This window comes from Nelumbo nucifera, chromosome 2 (assembly GCF_055504915.1).
Source record: "Nelumbo nucifera cultivar China Antique chromosome 2, China Antique-T2T, whole genome shotgun sequence".
Classification (NCBI taxonomy): Eukaryota; Viridiplantae; Streptophyta; class Magnoliopsida; order Proteales; family Nelumbonaceae; genus Nelumbo; species Nelumbo nucifera.
In genome coordinates, this window is record NC_142650.1 from 26,349,198 (window position 1) to 26,363,163 (window position 13,966).

At 32.8% G+C, this 13,966-nt stretch overlaps 1 protein-coding gene across 1 annotated transcript; it reads right to left on the minus strand.

Annotated features, from left to right (window-relative positions):
* Window positions 1–1,516: 1,516 nt before the first annotated feature.
* LOC104595465 (putative polygalacturonase At3g15720) lies at window positions 1,517–7,268 on the minus strand. The gene is made up of 11 exons (XM_088897116.1): window positions 7,106–7,268; window positions 6,920–7,017; window positions 6,671–6,805; window positions 6,307–6,447; window positions 5,448–5,615; window positions 5,263–5,286; window positions 3,113–3,320; window positions 2,899–2,980; window positions 2,336–2,444; window positions 2,001–2,117; window positions 1,517–1,915 (listed from the first exon to the last, which is right to left on the minus strand). The coding sequence occupies exons 2-11, from the start codon at window positions 6,920–6,922 to the stop codon at window positions 1,610–1,612; spliced, it is 1,293 nt and encodes a 430-aa protein (XP_088753242.1). The 5' UTR covers window positions 6,923–7,017; window positions 7,106–7,268; the 3' UTR covers window positions 1,517–1,609.
* Window positions 7,269–13,966: the final 6,698 nt, after the last annotated feature.

Consider the following 13,966-nt stretch of genomic DNA (forward strand, 5'->3'; position numbering starts at 1 on the left):
ATAAAATTATTTTTATAAAAGTGCTTTTGTAAAAGTATTTTCATATAAAAAGTACTTTTATAAAAGTGCTCTCATAAAAGTTCTTTTGTAAAAATATTTTGCTTTCGTAAAAGTAATTTTCATAAAATTACTTTTGAAAAAGTGCTCTCAAGAAGATGCTTTCATAAAAGTGTATTTATGCTAGTGGTTTCTAACCATTGGCATAAACTTTCATTAAAGAAAGAAAATTGGCAAGATGGGGCATGATTATTTTTCATGTTGCAAGCTACTCCAATTTTTGTGCTATGGGCTGATTTTTCATTCTGACAAGAATGAGATCAATGACAAGAATTTTATAACCAAACGCTCTAATATTATTCATGCTTGCTGTTCTGGATAAGCAATGACCTTTTAGGGTTGCCTGTAATAGTAATAATCGTCAAAGAAACAAAATCAGCACCATCAACATCACCGCTGTAAGAAATAAAGTGCAAAAACAAAGAAGAAACCAACTGCATAGTAGTCATCTTCTTGTAGCCTCAAAACGAGTTATGACCCGATAAACCAGCTGCACCGGTCACACACCCTCATCAAACTTCTTGCATTCATTAATTCGGTGCATCTAGAAAGCCTCTTTTGTTTTGAAAATGAAAAGACATCATACTAATAACAGGAGACTCTTTGGAAAAACAAATTTCTCTCGTGAAGGGCTTTTTAGCTGAGGTAGCAACCTGCTACAATCTTATTATATGTGCTAGTGTTACCTTTGAAATTTTGAGAGAAAGGAAATACAAAAAAAAAAACCAAAAAATAAATAAATGGTAGGGGAGGAAGGAAAACCATGCAGACATGGAATGAAGGGGAGGAAGGAGAACCATCTCTCTCTCTCCTTTTCTTTTTATTCTTTTATTCCACTTACCCCCTCCCCCCCCCCCCCCCCCCCTCTCTCTTTTCTTCTACTCCACTTTCTTCTTTCTCTCGCTTCCCACCTTTCCATTTCTGCAACTAATTAACCCTAGTTTTTATTAATTAAACAAAATTTGTTAATTTTTTAAAAAAGTTCTTTGCTTTTCTTTTATGAAAAGAAATATGTAGATAAAATAGAAATTAGGGAATAGCTGGTTATCAGTTTGGTTGATATATATCAGATCCTGACAACGTGTGACAGAATGAGGGGATTCGAAGGAAAAATCCCTTCAAGTCCACACGCACTCAATCCGGAATGGAACAAATGAGAGTAGGGTTCAGAGGAAAGTCCTCTGCCGAAACAGAAACATTACCCCCACAATGTCCAATTAATTATAGGCTAGATTAGTCCACTCTTTGGTGCTACTGAACATATAATCAGTTTTGTGTTACAAAGAATAAAGATGAAGTTCGTCTGCAGAGTAATTCTGATGGGTGAGAGGTGGTTGCAGAAATTCGGAACGATGCCCGTCATACAGCGCTCCGATATGCAGCAGAACTCCAAAGAACTGTATTTCTATTAAAGATGGAATGTAACCACTAAAATGAAAAAAAACAAAAAGACAAGAGATTAGAGTAAATTCGATTTATTACTCCAAAGCACAAAGATACAAACACCCATTACAGGAATTGTAGTAATTGCTCTCTCAGACTCTCACTCTCCCTAAGGAGTTTTCCCAAACCCAAACCCAGTAACTGCACAGCGAAAGGTTGAACATGTTGATTTTAAAGAGCCTTTATTTGTGAGACAAGGAACAATGGGTTGGATTGGTCCAGTTGCAGTTCCGATTACATTTTTACAATTAGTGGTCACCTTCTGTCCAGAAGTTGCAGACACAAGTTGTACTGAATCCAAGGATATTTCACTGCACGGAACAGCGGAACTACAGTTCATATTGATGGCCACAGGGGTGCTTGAAGTTCCCATCACGTCAGAAAATGTAACGTTGCTTATGTGAGTGCCCGTTGGCTTCATAAACACAACAAGAAGAATTAATGATTCAGTTTGAGATCTAGAGAGAGAGAGAGAGAGTTGAGTTGAGTTGAGTTCTCACCAGGTCTTTGCATCCAGCTACCCAGCAGAAATAGTGTTGATCAATGATGATAGGGTTTTGGACATTGGTGAGCCTGATATGCTCAAAGGTGATTCCTCGACAGTATCCTTGTCCCTCCTATTGAAATAAGTTTAAGAGAAAAAAACGAAAGAGATCGATGATTTAGAAGAATTATATAATCACATTAACAGTATTGAATATTTAGAATTTTATATAAGCCCATGAAACTGATCATTATTAGGCGACTAAATGAACCATCAAATTATAAGAGACATTTCTCCAATTGATAAAGAGTGGAGATTTAATTACTTGTGGATGGGTTACTAATTTCATACCTCCCATGTCTTGATCCTTACACCATTCATGGTATTGGTGAGAGTAACATTGTTGACATTAATATTCTCCACTTTGGATGATGTACCTCCCATCCCCAAGCTTCCAATACTGCTTTCACCGGTAAAAAAAATGGTTAATTTGTAAAAATTAATTGATATTTTTAATCCTATAAATTAATATTTTTTTTATTTATTAGGATGGAAGGAACTAGTAGTCGGCATTCTTTCAAGTTGGAGACTAACCCATTTTGAATATAGGTTTAAGTTTATCGAATTTCAAGCTGGACTTATCAAAAGGGATAAATCAAGGTTTTAAAAATCCGACCGGCTTCCGAGTCAAATGGTCTTATCATCCAATTCAAATGGACGGCCCATTTTGATTTAAACAATAAAAAAATAATTAAATAAAAAAGGCTAAAAAACCTTTGTTTGGATCAACAGGTGGACAGTTAAACCGCCCAGAACAGTGGATTGCTGATCAAATCAATAATTTTTGGCCCAGAAATGATTTTAGGGTGAAACAGAACTGATTCTCGGGTCAACCAGTTTCGGAATAAGCTTACCTTATACCATGGCCAGGACCACATATAATATCTTTGACATTAATATTGGAAGTGAAATCTCCTATGGAGATACAATCATCTCCTATTTGGCATAAAAAAAATCAAAATCAGTTTTTTTATTCTGAAATTGAGGGTGGTAGAACGGAGAATGTAGAACAGTGAGAAGCATAAAGGGGTAAGCTAGGAAAGATGATATAAATATCAAAATGATTACCAGCGCCAATGTCTGCACGTTGGATGAACATATTGTCGACTGCTTGGATGTGGATGCCATCAGTGTTTGGGCTGTTCTCTGGAGACCTAATAACAATTCCATCAATGTAAATCCCATTACACTGGTACACCAGGATGTGAACCTGTGGACTGTTGACGAACCGAAGGTTGCTGAGATGACATTCGTTGCAATTCTGGAATTCCATTGACTGTGTAACATTTTTTAACAAATTGCTCATCATCAGTTTTCTTTTCTTAATTTGAGTACCAAGTAAATAGGTGAATAAATAAATGACAAGCTAGACAAATATTTGGGTGAACCAAATCATGGGCCAAAAAAATAAATTTCATGAAACCAAGAAGGGAAATTCTAGTAAATTAAACAAACTCTGGGATAATGGTGGATGAACTCTATGTCTACAAGCATTCTTCTACCAAGGGATGACCAAGCCAAGGATCAATTTAGGACAGGTAATGGAGGTAACGCAAAGTTGATGCTAACACTAGCCCATCCGAAGAAATTGAACCTAATCCAACACAGCTCAATTAATACCAAAAACCCTGACCACATCGAACCCAAATTATAAGGCTCAAGATGGCCAAGGTTTCTTTACCTCCCTTTCCTTTATATAACCTTTTTTGTACATTGGAATTGGTTTTGGTTGCACAGGGCTTCATCCCCAACTCAATACTTTTCAACTCAGAAACTTCCAACATTTTCTGGGTTGGTAGTTCTGGGTTTGGTCTCATGGCCAAGTAGCACCCTTGAAAGATCTATGATGATCCAAGCATCCCTATGTTTTAGTCGCCTCAGTCAGAGTTTCTCTCCAGGATACAACCAAAGTTTCAAATTTCAATACCATACGTCTTGTGTTGGGCATATTGTATTGTATCTTTCAAATTCTGATACAAGGTATGGTTTAGTAGTATTGTCTTTTTTCCACCATATTGGACTGTATTGGAGGTGTATCAGGCATACTGGTAGTGTATCGACCAATATTCTACAAAAAGGATATGAAAAAAAACAAAAAATAAATAAAAAGAAAAAGAAAGCTTCTTTCCCCTAAAATAAGTCTTCTTTCACCCACAAATACCTCCAGCACTACAAATCTCATTTAAAAAGTGCTAGATATGCAAAAAACATGTGTGAATCATCAATGTTTTTTAAGTTTTTTTTCAAGTTTTAAAACATATTACAAAAATAGGTATTTTTTTTCAATTTTTTATAATATCTTATGATTTTTTCCTTGAATACTTGAAAATATTTAAATTTATGTTGATCTACATTAAATATGTTCAAATCACTTTTTTATGTGTTATGAATACATTTATACAAATTTTATGAAGAGATTTGAGAAAATATAAAATAACAAAAAAATTGAAAATATTTTTTTATCTCCCTTACTGCCTATAAAGACTTAGCATGTTCTAGATCTACGAATTATCTATCATATCCATGGAGCAATTGCAATTTCCTTTTTAATATTTTTTTGTTTTTATATATTTTTAGAATTAAAAATAATTAATAATTAATTATATTTTATGATCTAATCACAATGATTAAATATATTATAGATCTACGGATGATCTATCATGTCCATAGAGCAATTGAAAATTTTCTTCTTCGGTATTTTTTTGAATATATTATATAATGTTTATTTTTATAATTTTTGAAAATAAAAGTAAATAAGAATTACTTAATAAGAAATAATTATTAATTATATTGGCACTTAGAAATTGTGCAAATGCATGTTTTATGGTCGGATAGGATAGTTGGGTTTTCCCATCCCTTAAAACTTAAGAATTATAACTTATAAATAATAGTTAAGCATAGTTTTTTTAATGAAATAATAATTGATTACGATATATGTCTTTGTAAAACCATTAAAATATATTAATTTAATGTATCTACACCTCATTGAGGCCTTATATTTAGTGGTATTGATGTATTTTTATGATTTATTGAAGTATTTATAGTGTTTTCATGTATATCCATGCGTATCCAAAACGTATACATCTCTTAAAATTGCTTTTCCTATACACTTGACATTTCTGGTACTTGACCTAGCACAAATTAACACTATACATTTAGACTAACCCATTAAATTCACTATACGTATATATGTTGATATGCATGCATGCATTACTTACAGTTGGTGCCAAAGTGGTGCATCCCTGAAAGGGGAAAATTCCCAAAAAAGAAAAAGAAAAAAAAAACCGACAGTTGAGTTAGTTAATTAATTTAAGAAAAACAAATTGAAATAGAAACCTAACCGAAAACATAATAAGAAATCTTATCTATTCTCATTATATAGTAAGTGTAATAACACACCCACCTTGCCAGGATGATCTCTGCATGAATTATTCCACCAGTCAGAACCCCGTCCATCAATAGTACCAGATCCACTGACGCTAAGTCCACTCACATTGTTGAACGCCATCCACCTTGCATCGACCCCCTCCCATTCTTTAATCGTGTTTGGTGCTATGATGCTTCCCATTATCTACATACAAATTAAACCATTGCGAAAACAAAGGCTCAACGTTAACAAAGAAGATTAAAGAATCGAATGGGCCAAAAACTCCAAGAACAAAGGCTCAACAAAGCACCTCACCCCACAACAAAACAAAAACCAAACTTAGGCCAACACATACAAGACCCAGTTAGGACCCAAGAACCTAGCCTTCCCAAGACCCAGGCCTGTTCCAAAATCCAAAAGCAGAAAGAAAAAAACCAGCAAACTAAGACTAAAATTGAGCCACAACCCTTTTTCCCCTACCTCGGGTGCTGTGGGCACCTCAACTAAACATTGGTTGTCCATGCCGAATGCATGAATTGATGTAACAGGACTCTCCTTGTGTCATATTATAGCAAAAACCCTATTGACAGCCCAAGCTATAGAACCTGAGCTGCCAAATTTTCTTCTCTCGTGAAGTAATCAATTCACATCTGTAGATTTTGGTTAAGCCACACCATAACTGATAACACCCATGTAGTGCAACCAGCTTATCAACTCAAAAACAATGATGGGTTTAGTATATGCTGGTCAAATTATTATCATATAACGAGAAGTCCAATTTGTGTTAATTTATAGAAAGTATTTTTCATCTACTGTTACTGTTAACGGAAAAAAGTATTTAGCAATTGATTAAAGGCTTCCCTTTGAGACATGAAAGTGTTTGATATAAGTCTACCTGAACATTGACGTTCTTGGCCAAGCAAGGACCATAAAAGTTTACAGGCTTCACCAAGAATGTCTTTCCCTCTGGAACAACCATTATAGGAATATCTGTTGATCTACTAGAACACATTGCATTCCAAGCCTCCAAAAATGCCTGTAATGAAAATTCATATAATTATATGATATTCTGCTTCAGAAGACATTATACGATCATAAGTTATAGGCCCATGCAACCCAAATTAATAAATGAAAATTAAAAAGACTAAGGCTATATATATGTTTGGTGTGAAGGAAAAGGTATTTATAAAGGTTTCCCTACCTTTCTCTTCCTTTCCCTACTTTTTCCTTCAAACCAAACACAGGCTTAAATGGTTTACCTTGGAATCATCCGTTTGGCCATCACCAGCAGCTCCATAATCTAAAACACTAAAGCTTGTTGAATCTCCAGCAGCATCCAAGCAAACCGGCATAGAACAAAGGCCGAGAACAAATAATAATACAGCTAAAAGTCCCTGAAAAATGGAAGGAACATGGAGTATTTATCCCCAATAAGTATCCCCACAACCTTAATAAGGTGACATTGTTGGTTATAGTTGAGATACCATAAGGAATTAGAAGCTTCTCACCATTATAATTAATTGAGAAGGAAAATTAACAGAAGGCAGGCAACCCTCTTCTAACACTCCTTTCCTTCAAATGTAAAATGTAGACAATGTAGTTCGACCTGCATGCAAAACATTACATCTGTTCTATTAGAGTTAAGCTCTATCGCCTCTTATAACAAACCTATCTAATTGGCATTAATTCCTTACTAGTTTTGCTTCAAAGTCGTGATTTTATTTGCCTTGACACCACAATAGACAACTTTTTAACTCTGTTGAGAAGTGTAATCACACAGCCATGCCTTCTGCTGCATGCAGCTCTGAATGCCTCCTTCTGTAGGGGTATCTTGTCTTTGGTTTGAAAGCACTCTATATTTATATATCACGTTAACGGCTTGCTTGGGAAAAAAAATCCAGAATTGGTTCCTTTATCTGTTATTAACCAATGGATGTGGATTCCTAGTCTGGTATTAACCTATGGAATTGGATGGTCTTTGACGGGGTCTAATTACATTCCTCTCTAAATCTATAATATTGACCTGTACCAACATGTTTTGACTAGTGTCTAATTTCATCTCTCTCTCTCTCTCTCTCATTTCCATCTGTATCTGCTGGAAGATTGCCGAAGATCACTGCAGCTCCTGTAACCAGACACCCCACAGAAAACCAGCAACCACTCACCGGACACCTTCCGGCTTTATTCCTACAATGTCAAACAACCTGCTCACTAATCGCCCTAGCTCCCATCTCCCGCGCGTCCAAGCTCTATCGAACATAACCGGATAAACCCACTACTACCTAGTCTTCTATCGTTCTTTGCAAACTCAACTTCCAATAGCAGCACCTCTATCCACCCTTAGTATATAGAGATTCTCCCCTAACAGAACTGTCATTCATCATCTTTGGCGTGTTCTACCATCTCCGTTGAACAGCTTATCCATGGATTCTCCTTCAAACAGGTAGCTTAGCTAGCATCCTATTCGGAGAAAAAAAACAAAGATAATTAAATTTTAACAGAGGCTAAAAAATTAATCCATCAGTAACAAATCAAATCTAATTTAGTTTCTAACTCAAAATGGGCAAGACTTGCTCAATACATGAATATTATTTTTTGTCCCATGTTTCAGATAAAATGGGTTAGTAATTACAAAATAAAACCTAATTTAATCTAGTAAATAAAATATAGAGCTTAATATAAATTTATCACGTAGGCAATGGCCTTATGGCCGGGTCCCAAACAAAATATGTTGGAATAGTTGCTGTGTTTTCAGAATGGGGTGGTCATTAACTAATTTTTTATAAACCATGAACATCCCTATTCCCTAGTAAAAAGACAAAGAAACCATTCTTAATTTTAATGGTAAAGATCAAAAGATAGGGGAAGTTTTGAGTTAATGCCCCTAATCATGATTTGGGGTGTGCCTCTGAAAAAAAAATAATGGATGTACCCACATCACTGCCCTAATAATAATACTAAATAATAATAATTTGTCATACAGATAATAATAATAATAATAAGAAGAAGAATAAGAATAATATATACCAATTAACCAATACTATACCTACCATGATGCTAGAAAGAAAAAGGAAGCATCTTGGGAGTGTAAAATCTATATATGATCCTTTTTCCTCTTCTAAAATAAATGTTGAATGATGTTGGGGTCATGCATGTAAAAACTCTTTTAGATGAATGTATAAGTAAGTTGATCTACATTAATAAAGATTACTTAAAGCACAAATTAAATATTGACTAAGTTTACATTTCACATTTTTATTAACGAAGGGGAAAAGGGGACATCCAAACAAGCTAGGGTGGCACCTTCATTCAATTCATATAAATCATTTACAAAACCTTCACCTTTTATGTATCAACAATAATGGATTACTACCCATTACAGAAATATAGAAATTAAAAATCCTTCAAATTCCATTAAAATTATATTGAAGCCTAACTGTAATATTTACACATTATGGTCCATATTTTAGTAAGCATTGAGAACTGAATCAATGATAAGCAGACTTTAACATACTTGGTTGAGATCTAACTTTAACGTGCAGCTGATATGTGAATGCACTAATTCTTAATTTAAAAATCCTGCTATGCTGCTGTGTATATTTCAATTCCACTGTCCCATGACAATCATAAAGATTTTTTTATAAGAGAATTGTGCTTCTGTAACACTACTCCAATCACTATTGACCTTTATACCATTCCCTTTAGATTATTTCTTTCTTTCCATATCCCCCCAATAGATGGAAAAAATGATCAAATTACACATAATGCCGCAGTTTTTCCTAAAGCCCCTTAACAGCCAAGAGACAAGTATATGAGCACACTAGTTTACCAAGGATGACTCACTTTCAGCCAAATATTTATACTACTAAAGAATTGATTTTGCTTCTCTTTATTATAAGGGCTAAAACCATAATGTAATTAAACTATCACTTATATTAAATTCATTTTTCCCTTTAGCTTATTAAGTCCTATATTTAAGGTATTAACTCTCATCTTCTATTGTTAAATCTAAGATTTATTGAATATTGAATAAAGAGATTTGTGGACGCTTTATTGACCAAAACACCTAATTTAAGCTATTACTTTTCACTTCTTTCAATTCTCACTTATATTAAATTCAGTTTATTCTTCCTCTTATTTGAAGTATTTTTATTTCTTACCAATAAATCTATATATATACACGGTCGATTTATCTCCATTCACTAAATGGAATATTTAGCTTCACAAAAATGGAATCTACACGAGTGTAGACAGAGTGCGGGTGCGAAAATTTTAACGAAAAATGTTTCTTTCCAATCTATTACTTTTATGGGGACCAACACATGTAAAAACTCATCAATTAATCCCATCGATCAATGGTTTTTTTGCTTTAGTTTTAAATTTAATTTTTTAAATGTTTATAAGAGTTCTCATGGTCCTGGGAGTGGCACATATAAAAATCCATCAAATAATCTCACCAACGGTTTTTCTTCCAGTTTTTTAAATGTTTTGCTTTAAAGTTTTAAATTTAATTTTTAAATGTTTATAAAAGTGAGTTCTCTCGGTCCTAGAGCGACACATGTACAAATCAATCAAATAATCCCATCGACCAATGGTGTTTTGCTCCATGTCTCTTTTCTCAAGTTTGCCTATTATTTCCAAACTAGAGAGGGGGAGGAGGAGGGGCGGCGAAAGAGAGAAAGAAGGTAAGAAGGAGAGGAATGAACGAGAGAGAGAGAGAAGGGAATGGGTTGGGCGGTAAACAAATTAAATTAAAATGTATTTTGGAGAGTCCAGTCATCAAGTCTAACTCTGTTAAATTTAAGTTTCAAATGCAGAAGGTGGCATGGCAGTTTTCTATTGGTTGAGACAGAAAATTTTCTGTCCCCTGTGCTTATGTTTTTTATATATAAAATGTTTAATAAATATTTTATATTTGTCATGTTTGTGCATAAAATATATCTTGTATATTATATAATATAAAATATTAGATATACTATATATTACAAGCGTCATAACATAATATTTTTTGGTATTTGTTAATTGGTTTTAAATAATAAAATGTATCTTAAATCCCCTAAAATCTCTCTTCCAAATCTTATAAATTTTCATTCTTTTTTCTATACTTAATTTAACTTTTTCAAAAATTCTATTTCCCATGATAAGTTGGCAACTGTTTCCAAAATGTTGCGAGCAGCATTCATTTTATATTTATTTATTTATATAATTTATCCCATCATTAGTGAGGTGAACAAAATTAATTAAACATTTTTTGGGTACTTTCGTTTAAGCAAGTCCAATGGTATTGTTAGACCATTGTAAGTGATATGATCCAATGGCCAAAACCGTTGCATGAAGGCCATTCAATAATAATAATAATAACAACAACTTGGACCAAGTAAACTATATAAATTGTGATACTAGATCAACCATGATAAATTATTATATTGCATTACATTAAAGCTTAATTAAGTATGTTAATATAATTTAAACCTTACATTAAATTACGTTAAATATATAAATTAATTAATTAATTTCATTTAACTTTAACATAAGTGGTGGTTAAAAAAAAAACCCTTTTAACATAAGTTAGTTCAGAAAATGGGATCTTTTTTGGCTACAAGGCCGACAACCTATTCTTCAACATTATTAATTTAACAACTTTATTATTTTTATTTTAATATTTTTTTCATTATATTCAGTACTTTTAATGTTATACTAACATCATTAACATATTTTTATGATTATTATTGTTTTTCGATGTAAGCAAAAGAACATGATTTTTTATTTTTTTTTATTTTACATTTGTTAAAATATTTTTAATTTATATTTTTTATTATTATTTCTACTATCACTAATCACTTAATTCTTATATTTTTTATTATTTTCTATTACTTTTTCTATTTCTCACCTTTGTTAAGATATCTTTAATTTAATCAAGTGGGCTTATATCAATTAATTAAGTTATATTACACATTGATCAAAATGGAGAGAGAGAGAGAGAGAGGTTATGTGGACCTGGGAGGGGGGAGAGAGGGGGGTTTATGTGGAACACGATGAACCGATAGGGCGTGGTGCCATGAGAGAGAAAGAGAGGAGTTGCGTAGGACTCGTTGTTGTAATTAGGGGGAGAGACCGGGAGAGAGTGGCTTGTGTGGGACTTGGAGTGTGGTGTCGGGGAGGAAGGGGGTTGTGTGGCATGTAAGAAGAAGAAGAAGTGATATGATTTCAATTGTAATATTTACAATGCAAAATCTATATTGCATCAATTTTCATAGAATGTTTATAGATTTTGTCTAATTATAACTTCAAAAATGTTTTTAGATATTCAATTAGGTAAGTTAAGCAAATTAATTTAGTATAATTTAATTAGCTGTCTTAGTCAATTTATTTGATTTAATCATGATAAATTAAATAGATTATTAACTGAATTAATCTAATTACATATCTAAACTACATTAAGTACTCAAAATTTAAAAATTATAGTTACAACTAATAACTTTAAGGTATTTAATAAATTATTTTAAAAATACATTAAGTAAAATTAATTTAACATACATTTTAGAAGTGCATACCCTTGTAGGGGAGGGGTGGGGATGGGAGGGGGAGGGGGAAGTAGGTATTTAATGGGATTTAGTTAATAGCTTTTCAAGGAAAATATTCCCCAGCTCAAAATAGGTTATAATAGATGTATTGGCATTTTTATTATATATATATATGGTTTGGATCATCTATTTTTAGTTTATTTTTTTTGTAGGATATTTCCATCTATATATCCATAAAGTAATTAGGTAATGTGTTTTTTTTAAATGGTGTTATTCTCTCATAATATTAAATCGTATAAATATTATTTTTTGCATCAATTTGATTTATATATTTTCTTTTAAAATTCTTATATGATGTGAGCTTCAAATTTTGCTTTTTTAAATTGCTATTCTGGTAAATTGTCTATTCACTAGCCCCTACTTGGCAGGGGCATGCCACTAGTTATATTATTAAGCCTATACTAAGGTTGTTCACAAATAAATTCAAACCGACCAATCCAGCCCGACCCAACCTGATTTGGTCGGTTTATCTTCACCACCGATCGGTTTTGGGTTAGAAAGATGGGTAAACCGATAGTTCGGTTTGGTTTCGATTTTCAACCGAACTGAACAAAACCGAGTTATCTATAAATATATTCTCATTGAAATATTATATATAATATGTATATTTCAATTTATATATATATAATATTATAATATTATATAGTATAAAATATTATATATTATATAACATTATATATAATATTACATAATATTATATATAATATGTATATTTCCAATATATATATATAAAGCTAAAATATATATTTCGGAAATGTATATATTTAAACCAAAACCAACCCAAACTGACCTAAACCGATCAGGTTGGTTTCAGTTTAATCTTTAGGTGACTCAACCAGGTTGGGTCGGTTGAAAAAAAACTAGTAAACCAACCCAACCCGACCCGTGAACAGCCCTATATACGGCTATACCCAATAATTTTAAGAATACAAAACCTGTATATCAAACCCAACATGAATCATCTATAATAAAAGGAAAAAGAAAACCATAAAAACTAAGCCATCTTCATATCTAGAGGTGTAAAGTGGCCCCCATGGGCAACCTGTGCAAAGTGTGGGCCATTACAAGACATGTCGCCCTCCCTAGTGAAAATTTTGGGGGTCGGCCCAACATGGCCCACGGCCCTAGCCCGTTGATCAAGCCTTGGGCCAGATCGGGCCATGCATCAGGCCAAAACAATTTATTTAAAAAAAATGATAAAAAATTTAAAATTTTAATTTTATATGAATTTTGTGTTTACAATCGCTTATATATACAATAATTAAATAAATTAGTATAATAAAATTAAAAAAATATTTATTTTATTAATATATTATATACTATATATTATTATATAATTATAATTTATATAATATTATATAAATATAATATATATAATATATATGGGTCATGCCGACCCGCTCAATCATGCAATATCATGCTGGCCCATGGACCTAAAACCCCAAGCACAGCCCGCATGATCATGCCAAGCCTAGCATAGCCCACAAACCATCATGCCAAGCTGTGGGCCAATCCAAGTTTGTGCCGGCCATATGAAGTATGACCTGATTTACACCTCTATTCATATCCATACAGCAGATATGTAATTCAAATATTTGGGTCAAATGGGCAACCAATGATCTCATAGTTACATAATAAAAGTTTAAAATAAATAAAATTATAAAAAAAGTAAGCATATCTCTAAAATTATATACTTATCATGGAAAAAACAAGTATGATAAATAAATATTTTTATTAATGAACATGAAATATAAATTGAACACTGAAACCATTTTCCTATTCAAGGAGTATAGGTTAAATCAGTCAGAAGTTCGGACAAAACAAGAATAACACAAGATATAAAAAGTTAAAAACCGCTTCTGATCCAGCAGCTTTAAACCCGGAGACAGAAGTTGGAACTCTGGGATCTCAGGGAGGGCAAAGACGCAACTCGCAAGCGTATATATAAACTTGGAGGACTCGACACCCCTC

Excerpts from the sequence above, each read along its gene's own strand:
- LOC104595465 (XM_088897116.1), bottom strand. Across the intron at positions 3,321-5,262 it reads GCACCACTTTGGCACCAACT|TCAATGGAATTCCAGAATTG; the intron begins GTAAGTAATGCA and ends AATGTTACACAG. Across the intron at positions 2,118-2,335 it reads TAAGGATCAAGACATGGGAG|GAGGGACAAGGATACTGTCG; the intron begins GTATGAAATTAG and ends TTATTTCAATAG.